Here is an 18,731-nt window from a genome sequence, read left to right as displayed (position 1 = left end):
AATTTGCTGAAAGAACAGCCCTTTATTCCCCATACATGAAAATCTCTTAGCTTATTAGCCACTCGGTTTGCAACATGCAGTCATTTCTATCTCCAAAAACTGTGGTCCAGACTTCATAAATCAGTGTTCTATACAAAGGACGGGGGGACTTTGGATGCAGTTATCTCTCCATCATCTAGGGGCTTCCCTGACTTCTGGGGCCTGCAAACCCTCCACTGGACCCTCTGCAGCCAACCAGCATCAAAGGGAGAAAAAGATCCTCTAAATGATCTCTCAGGAGATTTTAGGAACCAGACCCAGATGGGGCCCACAGCACTTCTACCCACGTTGGCCAGAATGATTTACGTGATCTCAGGTTCAAGGGGACAGGACTGTGTAGTTGAGCTCAGGAGGTGGGTGGGCACCAGCATTCTCTGCCCACCGTGAGTCACTGCAGAGGACTCCTGGCTCCCAGCTTCGTCAGAGCTTCCCCACTCCTGTTAGCATCTCTCTCTCCCTGTCTCTCTGTGTCTGTCTCTCTTCCTCTGCATTGTATATATATTTTAAGCTATCTTAATGGAGTAAAGTAGTGTATTATTAATTTTCAGGAGCCAGAACTTTATTCTTGACTTTGGTTGGATTCAATAGTTTCCACTGTTTGACAAAACCAGAGGCCCTTTAAAAATGGAGCTATTGATGTCTAACGAGGACAGTTGTGCTCTTTTGATGAAGTGCCAGGCCTCTCTAGGGACTCAGATCGTGTGACAGATTCCAGCCTGAACCCCCTCCCGCAGCCACGTGGGACAGGAGGAGGAAGCGTCCCTTCACCTGCGCGCAGATGATGAACCCGCAGCAGCGGCTGTCTTGGGCTCAGGGCTCTGTCCGCTCAGCCACATGCATCTCACATATTTCTTTGCTGGTGGGTGATTTGTTGAGGCCGCCATTCTCGCCAACATCATAAACACTGCCTGTTTCCTCCAGTGACCTTGAAGTTATCATAGCCACACTGACTGGGACATCTATCTTAAAGAAAGACTATTCCTGTCTTTGCAGTGATCAAAAATGGTCTCTCACAGCCCGTAAAGCCTGGCCTGCAAATTCATAACTTGGGCCCTTGCTTGTCCATCTGTTTGCAGGAGGCAGAGCGCTGGAGGTGTGTGGAACAATCACCATCCAACTTCTCCAATTCCTCCAGGCGGGGAGGGGGCAGGTGATGGGGCTGAGAAGCTAAGGGTAGATCAGCCGGAGGAAACACTGTCCTTAAGGTTTACCAAATATAATTCAATATCTACCTTCTTTCCCCAAATCAAGCTGTTTCCTTCAAAATGTCTCTGCAAAGAAAATCCACCCCCACCCCCCCCCGGTTGATGAATGCCATGTCTAGTCCCCAGAAATCCCTTTGGGCTTCCATCTCTCCATGTTCCTAATGCTCTGCCTCTTGCCTCTCTTCCCTGGGGTCTGTTCCACTAATAACCCAATCCATCACAGGCTCCCCACCCTGGACCCAGCATCTGCTCAGAGGAGTCCAGCTCGTGTCTTTCGATTTTTCTGGAATTCTAGACTACAGAGTCCAGAAGCTCATCCAAATCATATTATTCAGCCTCGTGTGCTTGTGCAAGACCCCAAATGAAAATGAATTTTAAGAGATGGTGTCCTCTCAAGCAGCAGTCAGGATGCAATCAATTTGGAATGGCAAAAGCAGAGTTGTTATTGTTCAGTTGCTCAGTTGTGTCTGACTCTCTGCGACCCCATGGACTGCAGCACGCCAGGCTTCCCTGTCCATCACCAACTCCCAGAGCCTGCTCAAACTCATGTCCGTTGAGTTGGTGATGCCATCCAACCATCTCATCCTCTGCTGCCCTCTTCTCCTCCTGCCTTCAATCTTTCCCAGCATCAGGGTCTTTTCCAATGAGTCAGTTCTTCGCAGGGGACCCAAAGACCAGATTCCTTTCAGTCTAAAGAAGGAGAAGGGGATGTAGATTAGCCTGAAGAACTGAGAAGCCCTCGGCATTCACGAGAGGAAAACGAAATACAGCACTGGGTGCAGAGAGCCCCTTGGCTGCCCTCAGCCCTCGAGACTGAAGCTGTTCTGGGTCCCAGTCTGGGGTGTTCTCTGGCTCCTCAGCTTTAGGGGTTATCACCTGTGCCATAAGATGCGTTCCCTTTTAGCTTCCAAGTCACCGCTCAGACCTGTTTGCACAGTTTTTAGATGTTATGAATGTGGACAAGACAGACTAGATCCCAAGGGGTGGTGTGATGTGGTGGTTGTTGTTGCTGTGTATTTTTACCACGGGTTGTTTTCTGATCTGTGACAGTTGTATTTAGATAAGGGTAATCGTTATCTGCTCCAGGGTCTTTACATAAATATGCTCAGAAATACTCTTGTTTATTTTGTGTTAGCTTTTATATCAATCATTGATGTTTTAGTGAGCATTAGAAAACTTTGGTACAAAATGCAGTGTTGTTGCTGTTAAGTCACTCAGTCGTGTGTCCGACTCTCTGCGATCCGATGGACTCCCACCAGGCTCCTCTATCCATGGGATTCTCCAGGCTGGAATCTTGGAGTGCACTGCCATCTCCTTCTCCAGAAAGTCTTCCCCACCCAGGGATTGAACCCATGTCCCCTGCATTGGCAGGCGGGTTCTATACCACTGAGCCCCCTGGGAAGCCCCACAAAATAGAATGACTAATAGTAATTACAGAAATAGCAGTAATAAAGCTATAGAAATCAAAATGCCCACTGTATATCAGAACGGTTTCTTCCAGTTGCTGTCTATACTTTCTTGTCCTTATTTCTCACAGAAGCCTAAGGATTAAATCTTTCTACTTCTATTTTTACAGGTAACCTTAAGATGACTTCAAGTTTAAATAAACCCCCTAAGGAAGTAGCAGCGTAGACGCAGGGGGTAGATGCTGCTTTAGGTCAGGTTGGGGGCCCCTGGAGCCCTTGCAGGCTTCACTGTGGCCTCAAGCCTCGATGGCTAACCTTCCACAGCTAGAAGATACCTCAGGCCCCATGGTAACATATCCCCCTTCCCAGCAACTCCGCTCACCTTGGAGCCAAGGATCCCCCACCAAGGAGGATGGAGAAATAACTTGAGGCCCCAAAACCAGACTCTCTTGTGTGGGTCATAGTTCTGTCCCAAGTCATTCTATTCCTCAACAGTCACTGGAACTTTTCATTTCACCTGGTATTTAGGGGTCAATGTGTTTGGATGATGTAGTCATTCCACACCCCTGACGGTGCTCAGATCATGCAGGAATCTTCATTTATTAAAAAACTGTCTTTAACCTTCCTCAAAGAAGGTCAAAACTCTTTAGGGACATTTAGCCCAGCCTTCACCGTGCCAGGGCTGGCTCTGAGATGGACAGTCTTGTCCCTGCCCAGTCCCATCCTCACTGTCTGGACAGAACTAACACTTCACACTTCAGTTCAGTTCAGTCACTCAGTCGTGTCTGACTCTTTGTGACCCCATGGACTGCAGCACGCCACACCTCCCTGTCCATCACCAACTCCTGGAGTTGCTCAAACTCATGTCCATTGAGTCAGTGATGCCATCCAACCATCTCATCCTCTGTCAGCCCCTTCTCCTCCTGCCTTCAATCTTTCCCAGCATCAGGGCCTTTTCAAATGAGTCACTTCTTTGCATCAGGTGGCCAAAATGTTGGAGTTTCAGCTTCAGCATCAGTCCTTCCAATGAATATTCAGGGCTAATTTCCTTTAGGATGGACTGGTTGGATCTCCTTGCAGTCCAAGGGACTCTCAAGAGTCTTCTCCAACACCACAGTTCAAAAGCATCAATTCTTCAGTGCTCAGCTTTCTTTATGGTCCAACTGTCACATCCATACATGACCACTGGAAAAACATATCACAGCGGGTCTCAATTTATTTCTGTAGAGTCTCTCTTACAGAATGGATGTAGTGTTCAAAGTGTTATGTCTTGAATGTTGTGTGGGAGACCATCCTGTGTCTAAGGTTAAGAAGCACCAGGGATTATTTCTTAATTCATCTTCACAGCATCCCATGTCCCAAGTGGAATCTCCCGGTTACCCAAGGTCCCACCAACCCAGACAGCAACAGGGCACCATTCAGTAGATCTGTTCATCTGTGTGTGGTTGCCATGGTTGGGGGCAGAGAGTATGGCTCTGCTCAAAGGACATGTTCTGCAGTGTCATACGCCCAACAGGAACCAAGCCCTGTGAAGTGGATGGAAATCGGACTGTGTGCTACAGTTCTACACGTATAAATCACACATGAAATGACCTTTCTAACTCAAGTCAAACTCCTACTGAACCAAACATCATACATTTCCAGTTTTGGAAGATTTTGAACATCTTCGAAGTCACCACCCTAAATCTCTACTGACCTTTTTTAAAAAGTTATAATTGGAGTGTAATTGCTTCACAAGGTTGTGTTACTTTCTGCTGTACGAAGTGACTGCTAAATGTATACATATATCCCCTCCGTCTTGGACCTCCCTCCCACCCCTCCCCACTCCCGCCCACACGTCATTGCAGAGCACCCAGCGGAGTTTGCGGAGCTGTACAACTGTTTCCTGCTAGCGATCTGTTGTATTAATACACATGATAGTGTATACTGACCCTTATTAAACGTTTTGTCAATTCACAAGGGATTGAGGGATCTGTAGAACTCAGGGCCATCGATGTGCATGCCTTGTGGGTGAAAAATCACTTGAGGCAAAGTGTTTGGTTCTTTGGCCCCATGCTCATTTGAATTACAAATTGGAGCAGACCCCTGTGCTCTCCTTTCTTGGAGAGAGGCAGGTTTGTCCCGGGGACTGGGTTAACCCTGTTTTCTCTCTGCTGACTCTCATTCTCTGTCTTTACCATCGTCTTGGACACAACAGTTCTGTGGAAGGAGATCATTCAACGACACGGTGGCGTCATCACAGACACCCTGAGTGTCAGTTGCCTGGCGAAGATCACCGACGGCTTCACGCAAGGACACATTGTCCAAGTGGTGAAGGAGGTGCTCACGGAGCGGAGAATCCGCCAGCAGTCCCACAAGCCACTCACTGCCCTCGAGTTCATTGCCTCTCTCACCAGCATGAATCCTGTCTACCAGGAGGAAGAAGACAGCTTTAAGGTAAATGCAGCGCATGTCTCAGCAACAAACGCTTGTCATTCACGACACCGCCACCCTCCTCTATTCATGCATTTGGACTCTGCCATATCCAGTGAAATTTGAGGTCCACAGTGTCTTCTGGCCTTAGCAATAAAACATGTGCCTTCTAAATCTTAGGAAAATTGTGATCCGTAACCTTATAAGTGAAAGTGAAAGTCGCTCAGTCGTGTCCAACTCTTTGTGACCCCATGGACTATACAGCCCATGGAATTCTCCAGGCCAGAATACTGCAGTGGGTAGCCTTTCCCTGCTCCAGAGGATCTTCTCAACCCAGGGATTGAACCCAGGTCTTCCGCATTGCAGGCAGATTCTTTATCAGTTGAGCCGTAAGAGAACCTTATAAGAGAACAATCAAATTGCAGAATTGAGTAGCAGCTTCAGAACTACTGGATTTGCACACACACACACACACACCTGTTCTCATTGGTTTTTGCTTTCACAATTCACATAACGGAACAGGTTTTGCCTGGAGAAAACCATTCCCTAAACAGTGTACTTCCAGCCAATGCTGGCTTGTGTCATATGTGCCTGGGTTCACTTGTAATAGGAAATCACGAGAAGATTCAGCTGGATTTAGTTTTCTAATTTTTGAACACATTCTGAGATGTTCACAGAATTGTTTTCTTCCAGGTCCCTCTGCTATAAGAGGAAAAGAACCAGCCAAGAGTGATGTGCCTTCTCCAAGCACTGTCAGAATTACACCCCCTCACCCTCACCCCCCAAGGCCCAGGCCAGCAGGCGCCCCTTCAAACCCTTTTCATAGCAATGAGCACCATTGAGTTCTCTTTCTGGACCTGAAGGTAGTTTTCTTGGCCAACTAGGAATAAAAAGAAGGGAAACTGTATCCATGAAATTATATCCATCACCATCTTGGCCATTCAGTCACCAGAAAGAGTTGGAATTTTCGTTCAGACCTCTCATCTTTGATAGCCTGCCTGGGATTAGGGAAATTCCCTCTACAATGGGTCATGTTTCCACCAACTCTAGAAACTGTTCCCCTTCTGCTTTGCCACTGATGGGTCAATGAAGATGAAAAATAGTCACCGCACTGATTCCAAAAATAATGGTCTGCACACGAGTTGACAGACTTTTTCCTTAAAGGGCCAGACAGTAAATGTTTTAGGCTTCAAAAACTACGTGGTCTCTGTCCCAACTGTTTAACTCTACGTCCTGCCTCAAAAGTGTCCAGACGCAGCAAATAAATGAATGGGTGTGGCCGGGTGCCAATGAAACTTTATTTGCAAAAACAGACAACAGACCAACTTTGGCCCATCAGCCACAGTTCCCTGATCCTTGCTCTAGAAAAGTCAGAAGAAATATTTATGACTCCAAGTTGAAGTTTTTGCCAGCGTCTGAATTATACTCACTAACTATTTAAACCTTGTTAGTGTTGACTGCAAATATTAATCCTCTTCAAGCGATATATCCTTGTTAGAAATCCCCAGGTTATTTCTCCTTTGTAAAATGACAATGTCCCTCCCTATTTTGAGGAACTAGGTTTGGGTGTTTTCTCTTAGCTGGGTTTTTTACTGTCTGAAATAATCTCTAGAAGCTTAATACCTGTTTCAGGTACTTGAGATCCAGTGACTAGAATCCATTGTATTAATCAAAAGAAGGAAGTGCTGCCATTTTATAACCTGGGGTGAGAACGCATATGTTTCTTGCATCTGCTCCTCATACTCGTTTTTGCTGGTTTTTTTTTAACTTCAAACTTTTTTATTTTGTATTGGGGTGTAGCCGATTAACAGTGTTCTGATAGTTTCAGGTGAGCAGCGAGGAGACTCAACCATGCAAATACGTGGATCTTTTCTCCCCCAAGCTCCCTTCCCATCCAGGCTGCCACATAACACTGAGCGGAGTTCCATCATGTTCGTTTCTCAAAGGAACTAGGTCATTTTACCACCATCATCACTCACCCACCCACCCCATCCATTTCCGCTTCCTGTCTTTACTCTGGGATTCACCCAGCACCTGGCCCCAGCTAGATGCTCAGTTAACTTGTTGAGTGGGAAATGGATTGAGCAGATGGACAGATGGAATGACACTGTCACTCTTCCAGATGATGAGATTGCGTGGCTGTAGATGCTGGTAACCAGGTCTATCGTCGTCACCCTGAGAAGTTCCACCTAACTGTGCTGCTAACAGTGTGTCAGACTGAGGTCTTTCTTACAGGTTCTCCAGACACATGTACGTGCTTCGTGGACGTGATGGAGAACATACTGAATGATAAGAATGTAATAGTCATAACAATGTTAGCTAATACTATTGTGACTATTAGCCAGGCACCCTATGAATTCAGACCTCACCATTGCTCTATTTTGCAGATGAAGAAACTGGGTTATAGTCAGTTTCAAACAGGTCTACACTCGAGTCCCTGGAACCTGGGAATTTGTCAGGTTGCATGGCAAAGGGGAATTCAGATGGAGTAAGGCTGCTAATCAGCTGGCCTGAAGACAGATCACCCTGAATTATCCTCATGAGTCCAGTGTACTCATAAAAATTAGAAGAGGGCGTCAGAAGAGAAACAGAAAGACGGCCGCATGAGGAGTCACTGGACCTCCAGGTAGCCCAGCACTGCCGCCCAGAGGTGGAGATGAGGCCACCAGCCGGGAGAGCAGGTGGCCTCTGGAAGCTACAAGAGACAAGGGGATGGATTCTCCCCCAGAGCTCCAGAAGGGAATACAGCCTGCAGACACCTTGATTTTAGCCCCATGAGACCCCTTTTGGACTTCTGACCTACAGAACTGTAAGATATTAAGTGCTTTGTTTTAAGCCACTAAGTATGTAGTAATGTGCTACAGCAGCCAAAATAAAACAACCAGAAAAAGAAAACCACAAGAGGACTTGTTCCAGGTGACACAGCTTAAAAGGAGCAGAGCTGACGTTCAAACCTTACTCCGAAGCAGTCCACTGAACGCAGTCCATCCTGTGTCTCAGTAAATTAGGAGTCTGTCACCTTAACTGCTTGGCCACCTCACCTTTCGTTGAAAGGTAAGCCAAAGCTAAAAAAGAATGACAGAATCCCCAAGTGCCAGAAACAAAGATAAATCTCAAACACAGGGACAGCCAGATGCATGGCATGTAGCATAGACAGGAATAGAAAGCAAAAAGGGTTAGGAGTCGTGGCAGATACAATGACAAATCTGCTGCCTCCATGACTAGATGTTTGACGTCCCAATACCACCAAGGAGCATCCTGTAAGACTTCTAAACATCCGCTAAGACCTGGTTCTGAATGTGGGCTTAGAGAACACATGGAAGCAACTTCAGCACTGCTCAGGAACGGAGGCATAACGAGAGAAAGAGAGAGGCTGAGACAAATCTGAAAATCAAAATTCCAAAACATTTCAGAAAATCTAGTGCTGAGTACAATCTTCAAACAGAAATTATTAAAAGACAATAGTTTAAACAAAAATCTAATTACGTTAGATTTTAATCCATTATGTTAGATTATATTAATATAATTAGATTAGTATAATGAAACCATAACTTCCATTAGAGAAACATACAAAGGTTTGAAACAAAGATGGCCAGAAATGGAGTAAAAACAGATAATTATATCAAAAAAAAGCCCACAGAAAGCTTAGAAATGAAAAATATAGTCACTAACATAAAAAGTCAAAAAACAAAAGAGATGTGAACGCCAGGCTAGAGATGGTCAAAGAACAGATTAGTGGAATGGATGATGGTCCTAGGGAGCTCCCTCAGAAAGCAGCACAAAAAAATAAACAGATAAAACCTATAAATGGCAAGTAACAGCCTTTGAAAACATTGGCACCCAGATAATAGTTTTGGAAGAAGAGAGGAAATACCAGAGGAATGATTATTTGAAGAAATACTTGCTAAGAACTTTCTTAACTTGAATACATGAATTCTTAGATTAAAAACAAATTCCACATGCCCAGCCGAATGAGTAAAACAGATCTATATCTACATACATTATTGTCAAACTGAGAACAAGATGACAAGCCAGTCTTATGATACCAGATTACCTGCAGAGAAGCAGTGGGGAAATTAGACGTCTCCTTGGCAACAATTAGTACCAGAAGAAAGTGAAAGCCTATCTTCAAAGTGCTGAGGAAAAATAACTGGCTGCCTAAAATCTATATCCAGCAAAACTAGCCTCGAGGGGATTCTCAGGAATCAGAGTACTAAAGAATTCTCCTGGCAGTGCTGGAGACGCAAGAGACACAGGTTCAATCCCCGGGTCAGGAAGATCTGCTAGAGAGGGAAATGGCAACCTACTCCAGTATTCTTGTCTGGAGAATCCCGTGGGCAGAGAAGCCTGATGGGCTACAGTCCGTGAGGTCACAAAGAGACATGACTGAGCACACAGCACACATACTTACACACAAACCAGCATCCAAGAGATGGAAGAAAATACAGGCATTTTAAGACAAAGACTGAGACAGTGTCCTACTCACACCCCTTCAGAGATAAAATTGAAGAGGCTCATGACCTACCTACAACCCCAGGAATTCTTTTTTGGGTATATGCCCCAGAGAAGCTTTCTAATATAAGCTTTCTCATATATATTAAACTTGTGAATTTCAACAGCATTCATAATGACAAAATATTGAAAATCACCTCTAAGTCCGTCAATAGGAGAATTGATAAATAATGTTTATTATAGTCATTTAAGGGCTTCCCAATAACTCACTGGGTAAAGAATCCACCTGCAGTGCAAGAGACACAGGTTCAATCCCTGGGTTGCAAAGATCCCCTGGAGGAGGAAATGGCTTTCTGCTTGGAAGAAAAGCTATAGAAAAGCCTAGACAGCATATTAAAAAGCAGAGATATTACCTTGCCAACAAAGGTCCATCTAGTCAAAGCTATGGTTTTTCCAGTAGTCATGTATGAATGTGAGAGTTGTGTACCATAAAGAAAGCTGAGCACTGAAGAATTGATGCTTTTGAACTGTGGTGTTGGAGAAGACTCTTGAGAGTCCCTTGGACTGCAAGGAGATCCATCCAGTCCATCCTAAAGGAAGTCAGCCTGAATATTCATTGGAAGGACTGATGCTGAAGCCGAAACTCCAATACTTTGGCCACCTGATGCAAAGAACTGACTCATTGGAAAAGACCCTGATACTGGGAAAGATTGAAGGAAGGAGGAGAAGGGGCCGACAGAGGATGAGATGGTTGGATGGCATCACCGACGCAATGGACATGAGTTTGAGCAAGCTCTAGGAGTTGGTGATGGACATGCAGTCCTGGCCTGCTGCAGTCCATGGGGTCACAGTCGGACACCGCTGAGCAACTAAGCATAAACACAAACAATAGTCATTTAATGAAATACGACTTCAGAGTTTGCAAGCCAAAGTGTTTCTCAGATTTCAAATATAAGTGAAGGTTGAGAAACACGTCATTACAGGGCCAGTTGTGATTATTGAGTGCTTTTGGGATCTTTTGGCTCCAGTGTTTCTGTCTTGTTTTCAACAGTCTCCCTCAGAGTGTTTGAAGCCCTCCCAAGGTTCACAGTTGGTCATCAGTCCAGCTGATGGTCTTGTCTGAACCACAGGGAGCTACTCACATTACCAAAAAAACCTCGGTAACTTGGGGTTAGAGCAAGACCCCCAGGAAGTCAGGTGACTTAGTGGGAAGGGCTCTTGGTTTGACCTGGCAAGTAGTCTCTCTGTTAACTCTTTAAGGTGAAAGTTTCAAATAGTGTAGAAATATACAAAACCACTAAGAAAGAACATACCTTAAAAGCCCAGTGTTTAATGGCTGCTTGCCCCCTTCCTTTCAGCAAGCTTGTCTTTATTTTTAAGGGCATACCAGTGAATTCATGTCGTTTTCATATTTTCCTAAACATCTGTTTGATTTCAGGACTGGTATGCCAAGACCCCTATGGGTAAAAAGCGAGCCTTGGCATTAACAGGAGGTAACAAAGAAAATGAAAAAGACAAAGGAAAGAAGGAGAAGAAAGGGAAAAAGGAGAAAAAGAAAAAGTAATGCCTTTCCGAGGAGCCGGGGATGCGGGTGTCTCTGACTTGACAGAGGAGATTGACCATTGCCCATCTGAAGACCCGCATTGATGCCCCATGCCCATCAGCCTTGCTCCCACTCAGGTCTTCATAGGTTGACCACCAAGTTAGCTGTCCATAACAACCACTTCTACAGCTTGTAACTGTTTCTTAGCCTATGTAAAGTTTGTGTATAAGCCAAACTCACTCTTCACATACTCCACAATCTCTCCACAATCTCTCCACAAGTTGGATACTTCATCTCAACAGTACTAGTTGCCAGATTTAAATGTTGATAGTTAGAAAATATTCTAATTTGACAACTAGTACGTTCAGTATGTCATTGATATGACTAGGTTTGTAGTAATTCATGTATACCATATATTATCTTGCACATATTTTAATAAATTAATTCTTTGCTCTATTCATATACTTTAAATAATGGAATAAAAACTTTTTCTTGAACTGACTCTAATTTGGTTGCTAAAGCTAAAAAAGGATTTTTAAATTAATGATTTCAATCTTCTGACTTTAAAGATGGGGAGGCTGAGACCCAGGGCCACAGAGCTAATATTTGGAACACGGAGGCTGAAGTCGTTGCCTCAGTTCCCAGGTGACTGATCTTTGGAAGCGCTGGAGCACTGGCAGCCCAACAGCTAGATGAAAAGCACAGCATGAAAATGGAGTAGGCACTTCCCCGGCAATCCAGTGGCCCTGGGTTCAATCCCTGGTCGGGGACCTAAGTGCCCGTGAGGTGTAGCCAAAAATAAAATGGGATAAGAATTGTAGAAGAGAAATGCTAAACAAAGAAGTAAAACAAATGCTAAGGAAAAAAAAGAAGTAAAGAATAGAAAGATGAGGGTCAAAGATAAGTTTCAGTTTTGTAAGAACATGAATGCCTACTTGGTAGACGACAGTGAGTGACCCACTTCTAAACTGTGAGAACACAGGGGAAGGAGACAAGCTGAGGTGGGGTAAACGTAATTAAATTTAATTCAAATTAACTGTTGCACAGTGTGGGGCTATGGCACAGAAAGTTCTACAATCTCCTTCTCTATAGACCCAGCTTCGTCTCCAGGCTTTGCCGAGATATTCAATGGGTTAGATCTTTAATGCCCGAAACGGGCAGTGGTTCCCAGGCATCTTCTGGCCATCAGCGTAGACCCCTCAGCCTGCGTCTGTACAGGACATGGGCACAGATTAGGAGAGAAAGAGACAGCCCCGGGCCCACATGCACCAAGTCTGCTCTGTACGTCTCTGAATCTGTTCTCTCGAACAAACCACTTTTCCAAGTTCACCGCCATAGATTCGCCAAAGGAACCCCGACTTCAGCCGTCAGCCTGTTGGCCCCTTAACCACCCCAGACCATGTCTGGCCAAGGCTCCAAGAGGCCTGAGGGGTGGACAGACTCCCCACTCTGAGCCCAGAGAGCAGGGAAACCTTCATCTCTCCAGGGTGAGTCCCCTCTTTTCACATGTCATGGGAGCAAATCCTTGGTTTTGATCCCAGACGAGAACTTCAAGGCTCTGGGGTTTGGTGTTCATTGCAAATAATAGAATCCAAGTTATAAAGCCATGAGAATCACTACATCATCGTCCACTGGCCAGCTCATCAAACCGTAAGGGATGCATGTTTAATTTATTTTTACTTACTTTTTGGCCACACCATTCAGCATGCGGGATCTTAGTTCCCCAACCAGAAGTCAAACCTGTGTTCCACGCAATGGAAATGCAGATTTTTAACCACTGGGCCACCAGAGAAGCCCCACAATCCATGTTTAAAATCCGAGGTCTTCCTGGGAAAATGATGCAGCCATGTGCTACAACCCCTGTTCTTACCTGATGCAGAGGAATGACAGCCTTGACTGATGGGAGAAAAGGAAAATAAAAGCATGCAGAGGGGGGAAGAAGGAAGGGACTGTGGGAAGGAAGAACAAACAGACACTTCTGAGCTGGGGCCTGAGCTGTTCCTGGGCCTGATGTGACAATTCGCCCCTCCTGAGCATGTTCTTAAGTGAAGGAGACAGTAGTGAATGTCATTAACCCTCATTAAAGGAGCTTCTGTGCAATGAAATCTGACTAAAGTGGAATTAAAGCTCTCGGTGGCTCTGCCCTCAGCTTGCCCTGTTTTTGGACCCGGAACGACTGCGGGCTAACTCAGCATTCTTTTGAGCATGTTCCTGAGACTGTCCGTCCTTAAACAGACACCTCCGTCCAGAACTAGAAGGTTTAGGACACCCGAACGCTGAGGCTTCCCAGGTGGCAAAGATGCTAAAGAACTCACCTGCCAAACCAGGAGACACGAGTTCGATCCCTGGGTTGGGAAGATCCGCTAGCAGAGGAAATGGCAACCCACTCCAGTATCCTTGCCTGGGGAAGCCCGTGGACAGAGGAGCCTGGTGGGCTACAGTGCATGGGGCCTCAAAGAGCAGGATATGACTGAGCACGTCTGCAAAGTTCAAGTGCACAACGCTCTGGAAACTATTTTCGAGGTTCTTCCTAATGCTCCATCATGTGTGATATGAAGACAGCAACTGTGGGTGGTGTCACGTGGTTATTTCAAAGAGACACTAGCTTCAGCCACTCATGACTTTAAGGGGCCCAAGCTACTTTTGGCTTCTGGTGCCCTTGCAGGTCTGAAGATTTTAAGAGAAGCATAGATGATATTAACCCACTCCAGTGTTCTTGCCTGGAGAATCCCAGGGATGGGGGAGCCTGGTGGGCTGCCATCTATGGGGTCACACAGAGTCGGACAAGACTGAAGTGACTTAGCAGCAGCAGCAGTAGCAGCAGATGATACTAACAAGCACAGAGAAACCACAAAAGACCAATGGGTTTGAAACCAAGAGGGCAGCTACTTCAACAGTAAGGTTTGGAAAATCAAAGGGATCTTGACCCAAAATATGTCTCCCTGCACCACGAGGCTTCCCAGGCGGCACTAGTGGGAAAGAACCCACTTGCCAACGCAGGAGGCAGACGAAGGTTTGATCCCTGAATGGAGAAGATCCCCTGGAGAAAGGAATGGCAACCCACTCCAGTATTCTTGCCTGGAGAATCCCATGGACTGGGGAGCCTGGTGGGCTACAGTCCACAGGGTCGCAAAGAGTTGGACACGACTGAGCAACTTGGCACCATGCACTGTTAGAATCACTCATTCACTGATGGGTGGTCCCCTTATCCATCCCCAGCCATTAGAAGACACAGTTGCAGCATGCAGGGATGTGGGGTTCATTCTCCAAGTCTATTACTGAGCACCTTCTATGTGCCAAGATGCTCAAGGGAATGGCTTTGCAGTCTAGTGGGGGAGGAGCCATCAATAAACGACTTATGTACTGGCTACATGGACCCAGATCCGAACAAGGGGTGTGGGAACTGGGGCACCCACCCTAAGACTTAGCCTAAGGGATCCAGCTTAGCAGTGATTTCTGGATGGAGAATCTGAGATTCCATGAGTATATGGCAGATCTGTCTGATTGCTTAGCTCTTCAAAACGGCTGCACTTACTGCCCATATAACTACCTAAGATGGCATATTTAGGGCCCCTGGCACATGGAATGCACTCCCTATGGGTTTATCGCCTCATAGACATTTCACAGTGCACTTTGCATTTTGGGTTTTGAGGCGATAACCCAGAGCCCAGGAGTCTGCGTCCAGGAGTCCTGGCCTCTGCCCCCCTACTCCACCCTCACACCCACCCCCACCCTCCAACTCCCCCAACCCACACCCACTGAACTGTCCTCAGAAGTCTCTCTCTTCACACAGGGCAGCTCACCCAGGTCCTCCACATGGCAAACGGACAGGGTCTCTCTCTTTTGGCCTAGAGATTAAGCATCTTAGAAATTCTGTCTCCACCATCAGTTCTAGAGGTTTAGAGCAAAGGCCTTGACTGACCCACCACTCTTGCTGGCCCTGTACCCTCCGCGTCTTCACTGGGCAGGAGTTTGGTCTCTGCCTCGCGCTGCGGTGAGGAGCGATCCCAGCTCTGACCAGTGTGCCCAGCAGAGCTGGGTACCTGGTGAGGTCTCTGTGAACACCTCCTGCTCTTCCACAGCAGGTCCCCAGCTTCCTGAGACGACAGTGCAGTGTGGTGACATGATGGAGGGTTGCCCTGGGACAGCCCTGCCTCCCCAGGGCAAGGGTGTACCTGCAGAAGCCAGGGCCCTCTGCAGGGTCCCCCCACCACCCCCACCCCCAGCCCTTCCCCTTGACCGTTTCCCTCGTGGGCCTGTCTGGGGTCTGGGAGGCCTCTGTCGCCCCCTCGGGGACACCACGGGCTCATCTCTAGAGCCCCTGGGTAGAGAGATCACTGCTCCAGCCTGTTCACAGGTCTCTCCCAGCCCATCTGGAAGGACATCAGCCAGCATCTGGGAGGAGGGCTGTGGCTTCTTGGAAAGCCCCGTGGTCTGGGCCCGGCTGAGTCCAGACTCACAAGCGAGCTGGGTGACCTTGAGCCAGTCCAACCATACACATCCACACACACACAACACATAACACTGCACACAGAAACACACGAGCCACACACACACATGCGCACACACGTGAACACACAGACAAAACACATGCACGGATACCCACGTATGTACACATCCCACCCCTATGAACCCACGCACACCCGCACACCCACACACCCATGAGCACATGTTCACGTGCACACATGCATGCACACCCCCGTGGCCCCCACTTTCTCAGCAGGGCTGATGGCAGATGCCCCTGATGCCGGCTTCCCTGAGCCTCAGGGCTCCCCCCGAGAGCAGCACAAGAGGGAGGCATCCCCGCAGGCACTCCTGGGCCCCACAGTGTGTTTACGAGCTGCACTGAGCGAGTGCATGGTGAAGACATCCGCCTCCTGATCCCCGTGGGAGGGGGTTGAGGGCTTCCCGCTGCAGCAGGAAAGGCTGACTTGGCCCCCCCGCCATGGCTCCCCGCTGCACAGGGAGCAGGAAGGGCCGCTCAGAAGAGTGCAGCCACAAAAAACCCAAACCAGACTCCCCGCTCTCCACGCGGAGCTCAGAGAAGTTGTCAGCCTTCCCAAAGTCACAGAGTTGCTCCAGACACCACCAGACCACACCACGACTCGGGGGACGGGGAGGGAAGCTGAACACCGGTGGTGCAGGGCCCTTCCTGGGGGTCCCCAGGGAGCCACATGTGTTTCCTTATCTGTGAAAGACCTGGGGGTGAGACTCATAAACATCCTTCTAGCTCTGAGTTCCTGTTGCCCTTGGGATGGAAGCACTCCAGAGAAGGAGGTCTTAAGCCTTAACCCATGACAGTCATCAGGGTCACTGGTGATAAGAAGACTGTGACCAGGCTCACCCGACTCCTAAACACCTGGGCTCGGACGCATCCCCGAGGGCAGCACCCACAGCATTGCGAGGCAGGGTCCTCTGCCTGCAGCCCAATATTCAGCATCTCTACAGTGAACAGAGCAGTGTGCCGGGGTCAGGGCGGGGGCTACCCCAACAGAAGCAGGCCCAGTGCTGATGAAGAAGATAAACAGCTGGAGTCAGAGCTGCCGTGCTCTGCATGTGATTCTCTGAACATCCTGGCTGATTTTATGTCCCAGAATTACAGATTTAGGGCTGGAGCCCTGTCTGGTGAGAGGTCTTCCTCGCCCTGGAGAGCAAGGGCAATATTCATCTACCCCTGCAGAGTCAGACACGACTAAAGTGACTCAGCACAGATGGGCTCTCACCACCTGAAACTGCCTTTAGAGTCTTTCTTCTGAAGGAGAACTTTCCAATAGTCTTTTATCAAAACGTGAACGCTCGTGAGAGGGGATGTGCATTCGGGATTTTGTTGAGTTACGACACAAATACAATAAAGGCACTTTGCTCACCATCCAGGGTTTGAAGTGGAGGTGGTGCCAGCACTTTAGAAGCCCACTTGCAGAGATGTCCAATCAACAGACAAAGGGATAAAATAATCTATGGTACATATATACAATGAAATGTTGTTGTTCAGTCTGACTCTTTGTGACCCCATGGATTGCAGCACGCCAGGCTCCTCTGTCCTTCACCATCTCCTGGAGTTTGTTCAAACTTATGTCTGTTGAGCCACCAACTGATCACTGACTCAATGGAATATTACCCAGTCATAAAAAAGAAGGAAAGAATGCAATTTGAGGCAGATTATCATACTAAGTGAAGCAAGCCATACAGAGAAAGACAGATATCATATGATACTGCATATTTGTGAAATAAAATAAAAGTACAAATGAACTTATTGGCAAAACAAAAAGAGACTTACAGACATAGAAAACAAACATGGTTACCAAAGGGGAATGGGGGAGGAAAGGGACAAATTAGGACCTTGGGATTAACACACACACACTATATATATATATTAGATAACCAGCAAGGACCTACTGTATAGCACAGGGAATTATATTAATATTGGTAATAAACTATGAGCAAAAAGAATCTGAAAAAGGATATATGTATATAAATAACTGAATTATATCAATATATGTATATATAGCTATGACCAATTCAGACAGCATACTAAAAAGCAGAGACATTACTTGGCCAACAAAGGTCCATCTAGTCAAAGCTATGTCATCATGTATGGACGTGAGAGTTGGACTGTGAAGAAAGCTGAGCGCCAAAGAATTGATGCTTTTGAACTGTGGTGTTGGAGAAGAGTCTTGAGAGTCCCTTGGACTGCAAGGAGATCCAACCAGTCAATCCTAAAGGAAATCAGTCCTGAATATTCATTGGAAGAACTGATGCTGAAGCTGAAACTCCAACACTTTGGCCACCTGATGCGAAGAACTGACTCCTTGGAAAACAACCTGATGCTGGGAAAGATTGAAGGCAGTAGGAGAAGGGGATGACAGAGGATGAGATGGTTGGATGGCATCACTGACTCAATGGGCAAGTTTGAGTATGCTCCAGGAGTTGGTGATGGACAGGGAGGCCTGGTGTGCTGCAGTCCATGGGGTCGCTGAGTCGGACACAACTGAGTGACTGAACTGAACTGATGTGTATAAATGGGGCTTCCCAGGCGATTCTATCGGTAAAGAACCCTTCTGCCAATGCAGGAGACATGAGAGACTTGGGTTCGATCCCTGGGTCAGGAAGATCCCCTGGAGGAGGAAATGGTAACCCACTCCAATATTCTTGCCTGGAGAATCCCATGGACAGAGAAAACTGGCAGGCTACAGTCCATAGGGTTGCAAAGACTCAGACGCAACTGAAGCAATTTAGTGCATGTATATAAATAACTGAATTACTGTGCCATAAACCTGAAACTAACACAATACTCTAGATCAGCTATACTTCAATAAAAAAAAAATAATAATAAATACAAGAGAAGGAAAAAAAAAAAAAAGGAGAAGCCCACTTGCTGGGCTTCTGCTCTGGGTGTGGCACATGCAGGCCACTTCCAGCAGCATCCACCCAGTGAGATTTGACATTTTCCTCACCAGCCAGGCTGCCGAGTTCATGGGGCTCAGTGGTGGGGAGGTCTCCTCGGGTGGTACCCCAGCAGGGCTGGGCCTGAGCAGAAGCTGGTGCCAACCAGAAACCTCTGTCTCCCCACGGCACACACGGGGGTGCAGGGCTCAGTGCCCAGACCCACACTGGGTCCTAGGGGCTCCCGTGGCTCCCTGAACACAGCAGGTCACCCCGCCAGGTGACCTGCAA

The 18,731-nt window shown here is 47.1% G+C and overlaps 1 protein-coding gene across 4 annotated transcripts in view; it reads left to right on the top strand.

The window, feature by feature from the left end:
* IQCA1 (IQ motif containing with AAA domain 1) overlaps positions 1 to 11,562 on the top strand; it is a 188,575-nt gene extending 177,013 nt beyond the window's left edge. For 3 of the 4 annotated variants that reach the window (XM_010803867.4, XM_015467211.3, XM_010803866.4), the window contains 2 exons: positions 4,848 to 5,086; positions 10,953 to 11,558. In XM_010803867.4, coding sequence (XP_010802169.1) covers positions 4,848 to 5,086; positions 10,953 to 11,078 — 365 coding nt within the window. In that variant the 3' untranslated portion in view covers positions 11,079 to 11,558. Of the gene's footprint in view, positions 1 to 4,847; positions 5,087 to 10,952 lie in introns of all 4 variants that reach the window. The other variant, NM_001206547.1, reaches the window with a different exon arrangement.
* The last annotated feature ends 7,169 nt before the right edge of the window (positions 11,563 to 18,731 follow it).

Source organism: Bos taurus, chromosome 3, assembly GCF_002263795.3.
Source record: "Bos taurus isolate L1 Dominette 01449 registration number 42190680 breed Hereford chromosome 3, ARS-UCD2.0, whole genome shotgun sequence".
NCBI lineage: Eukaryota > Metazoa > Chordata > Mammalia > Artiodactyla > Bovidae > Bos > Bos taurus.
This window is presented reverse-complemented; position numbering and strand designations above follow the sequence as displayed.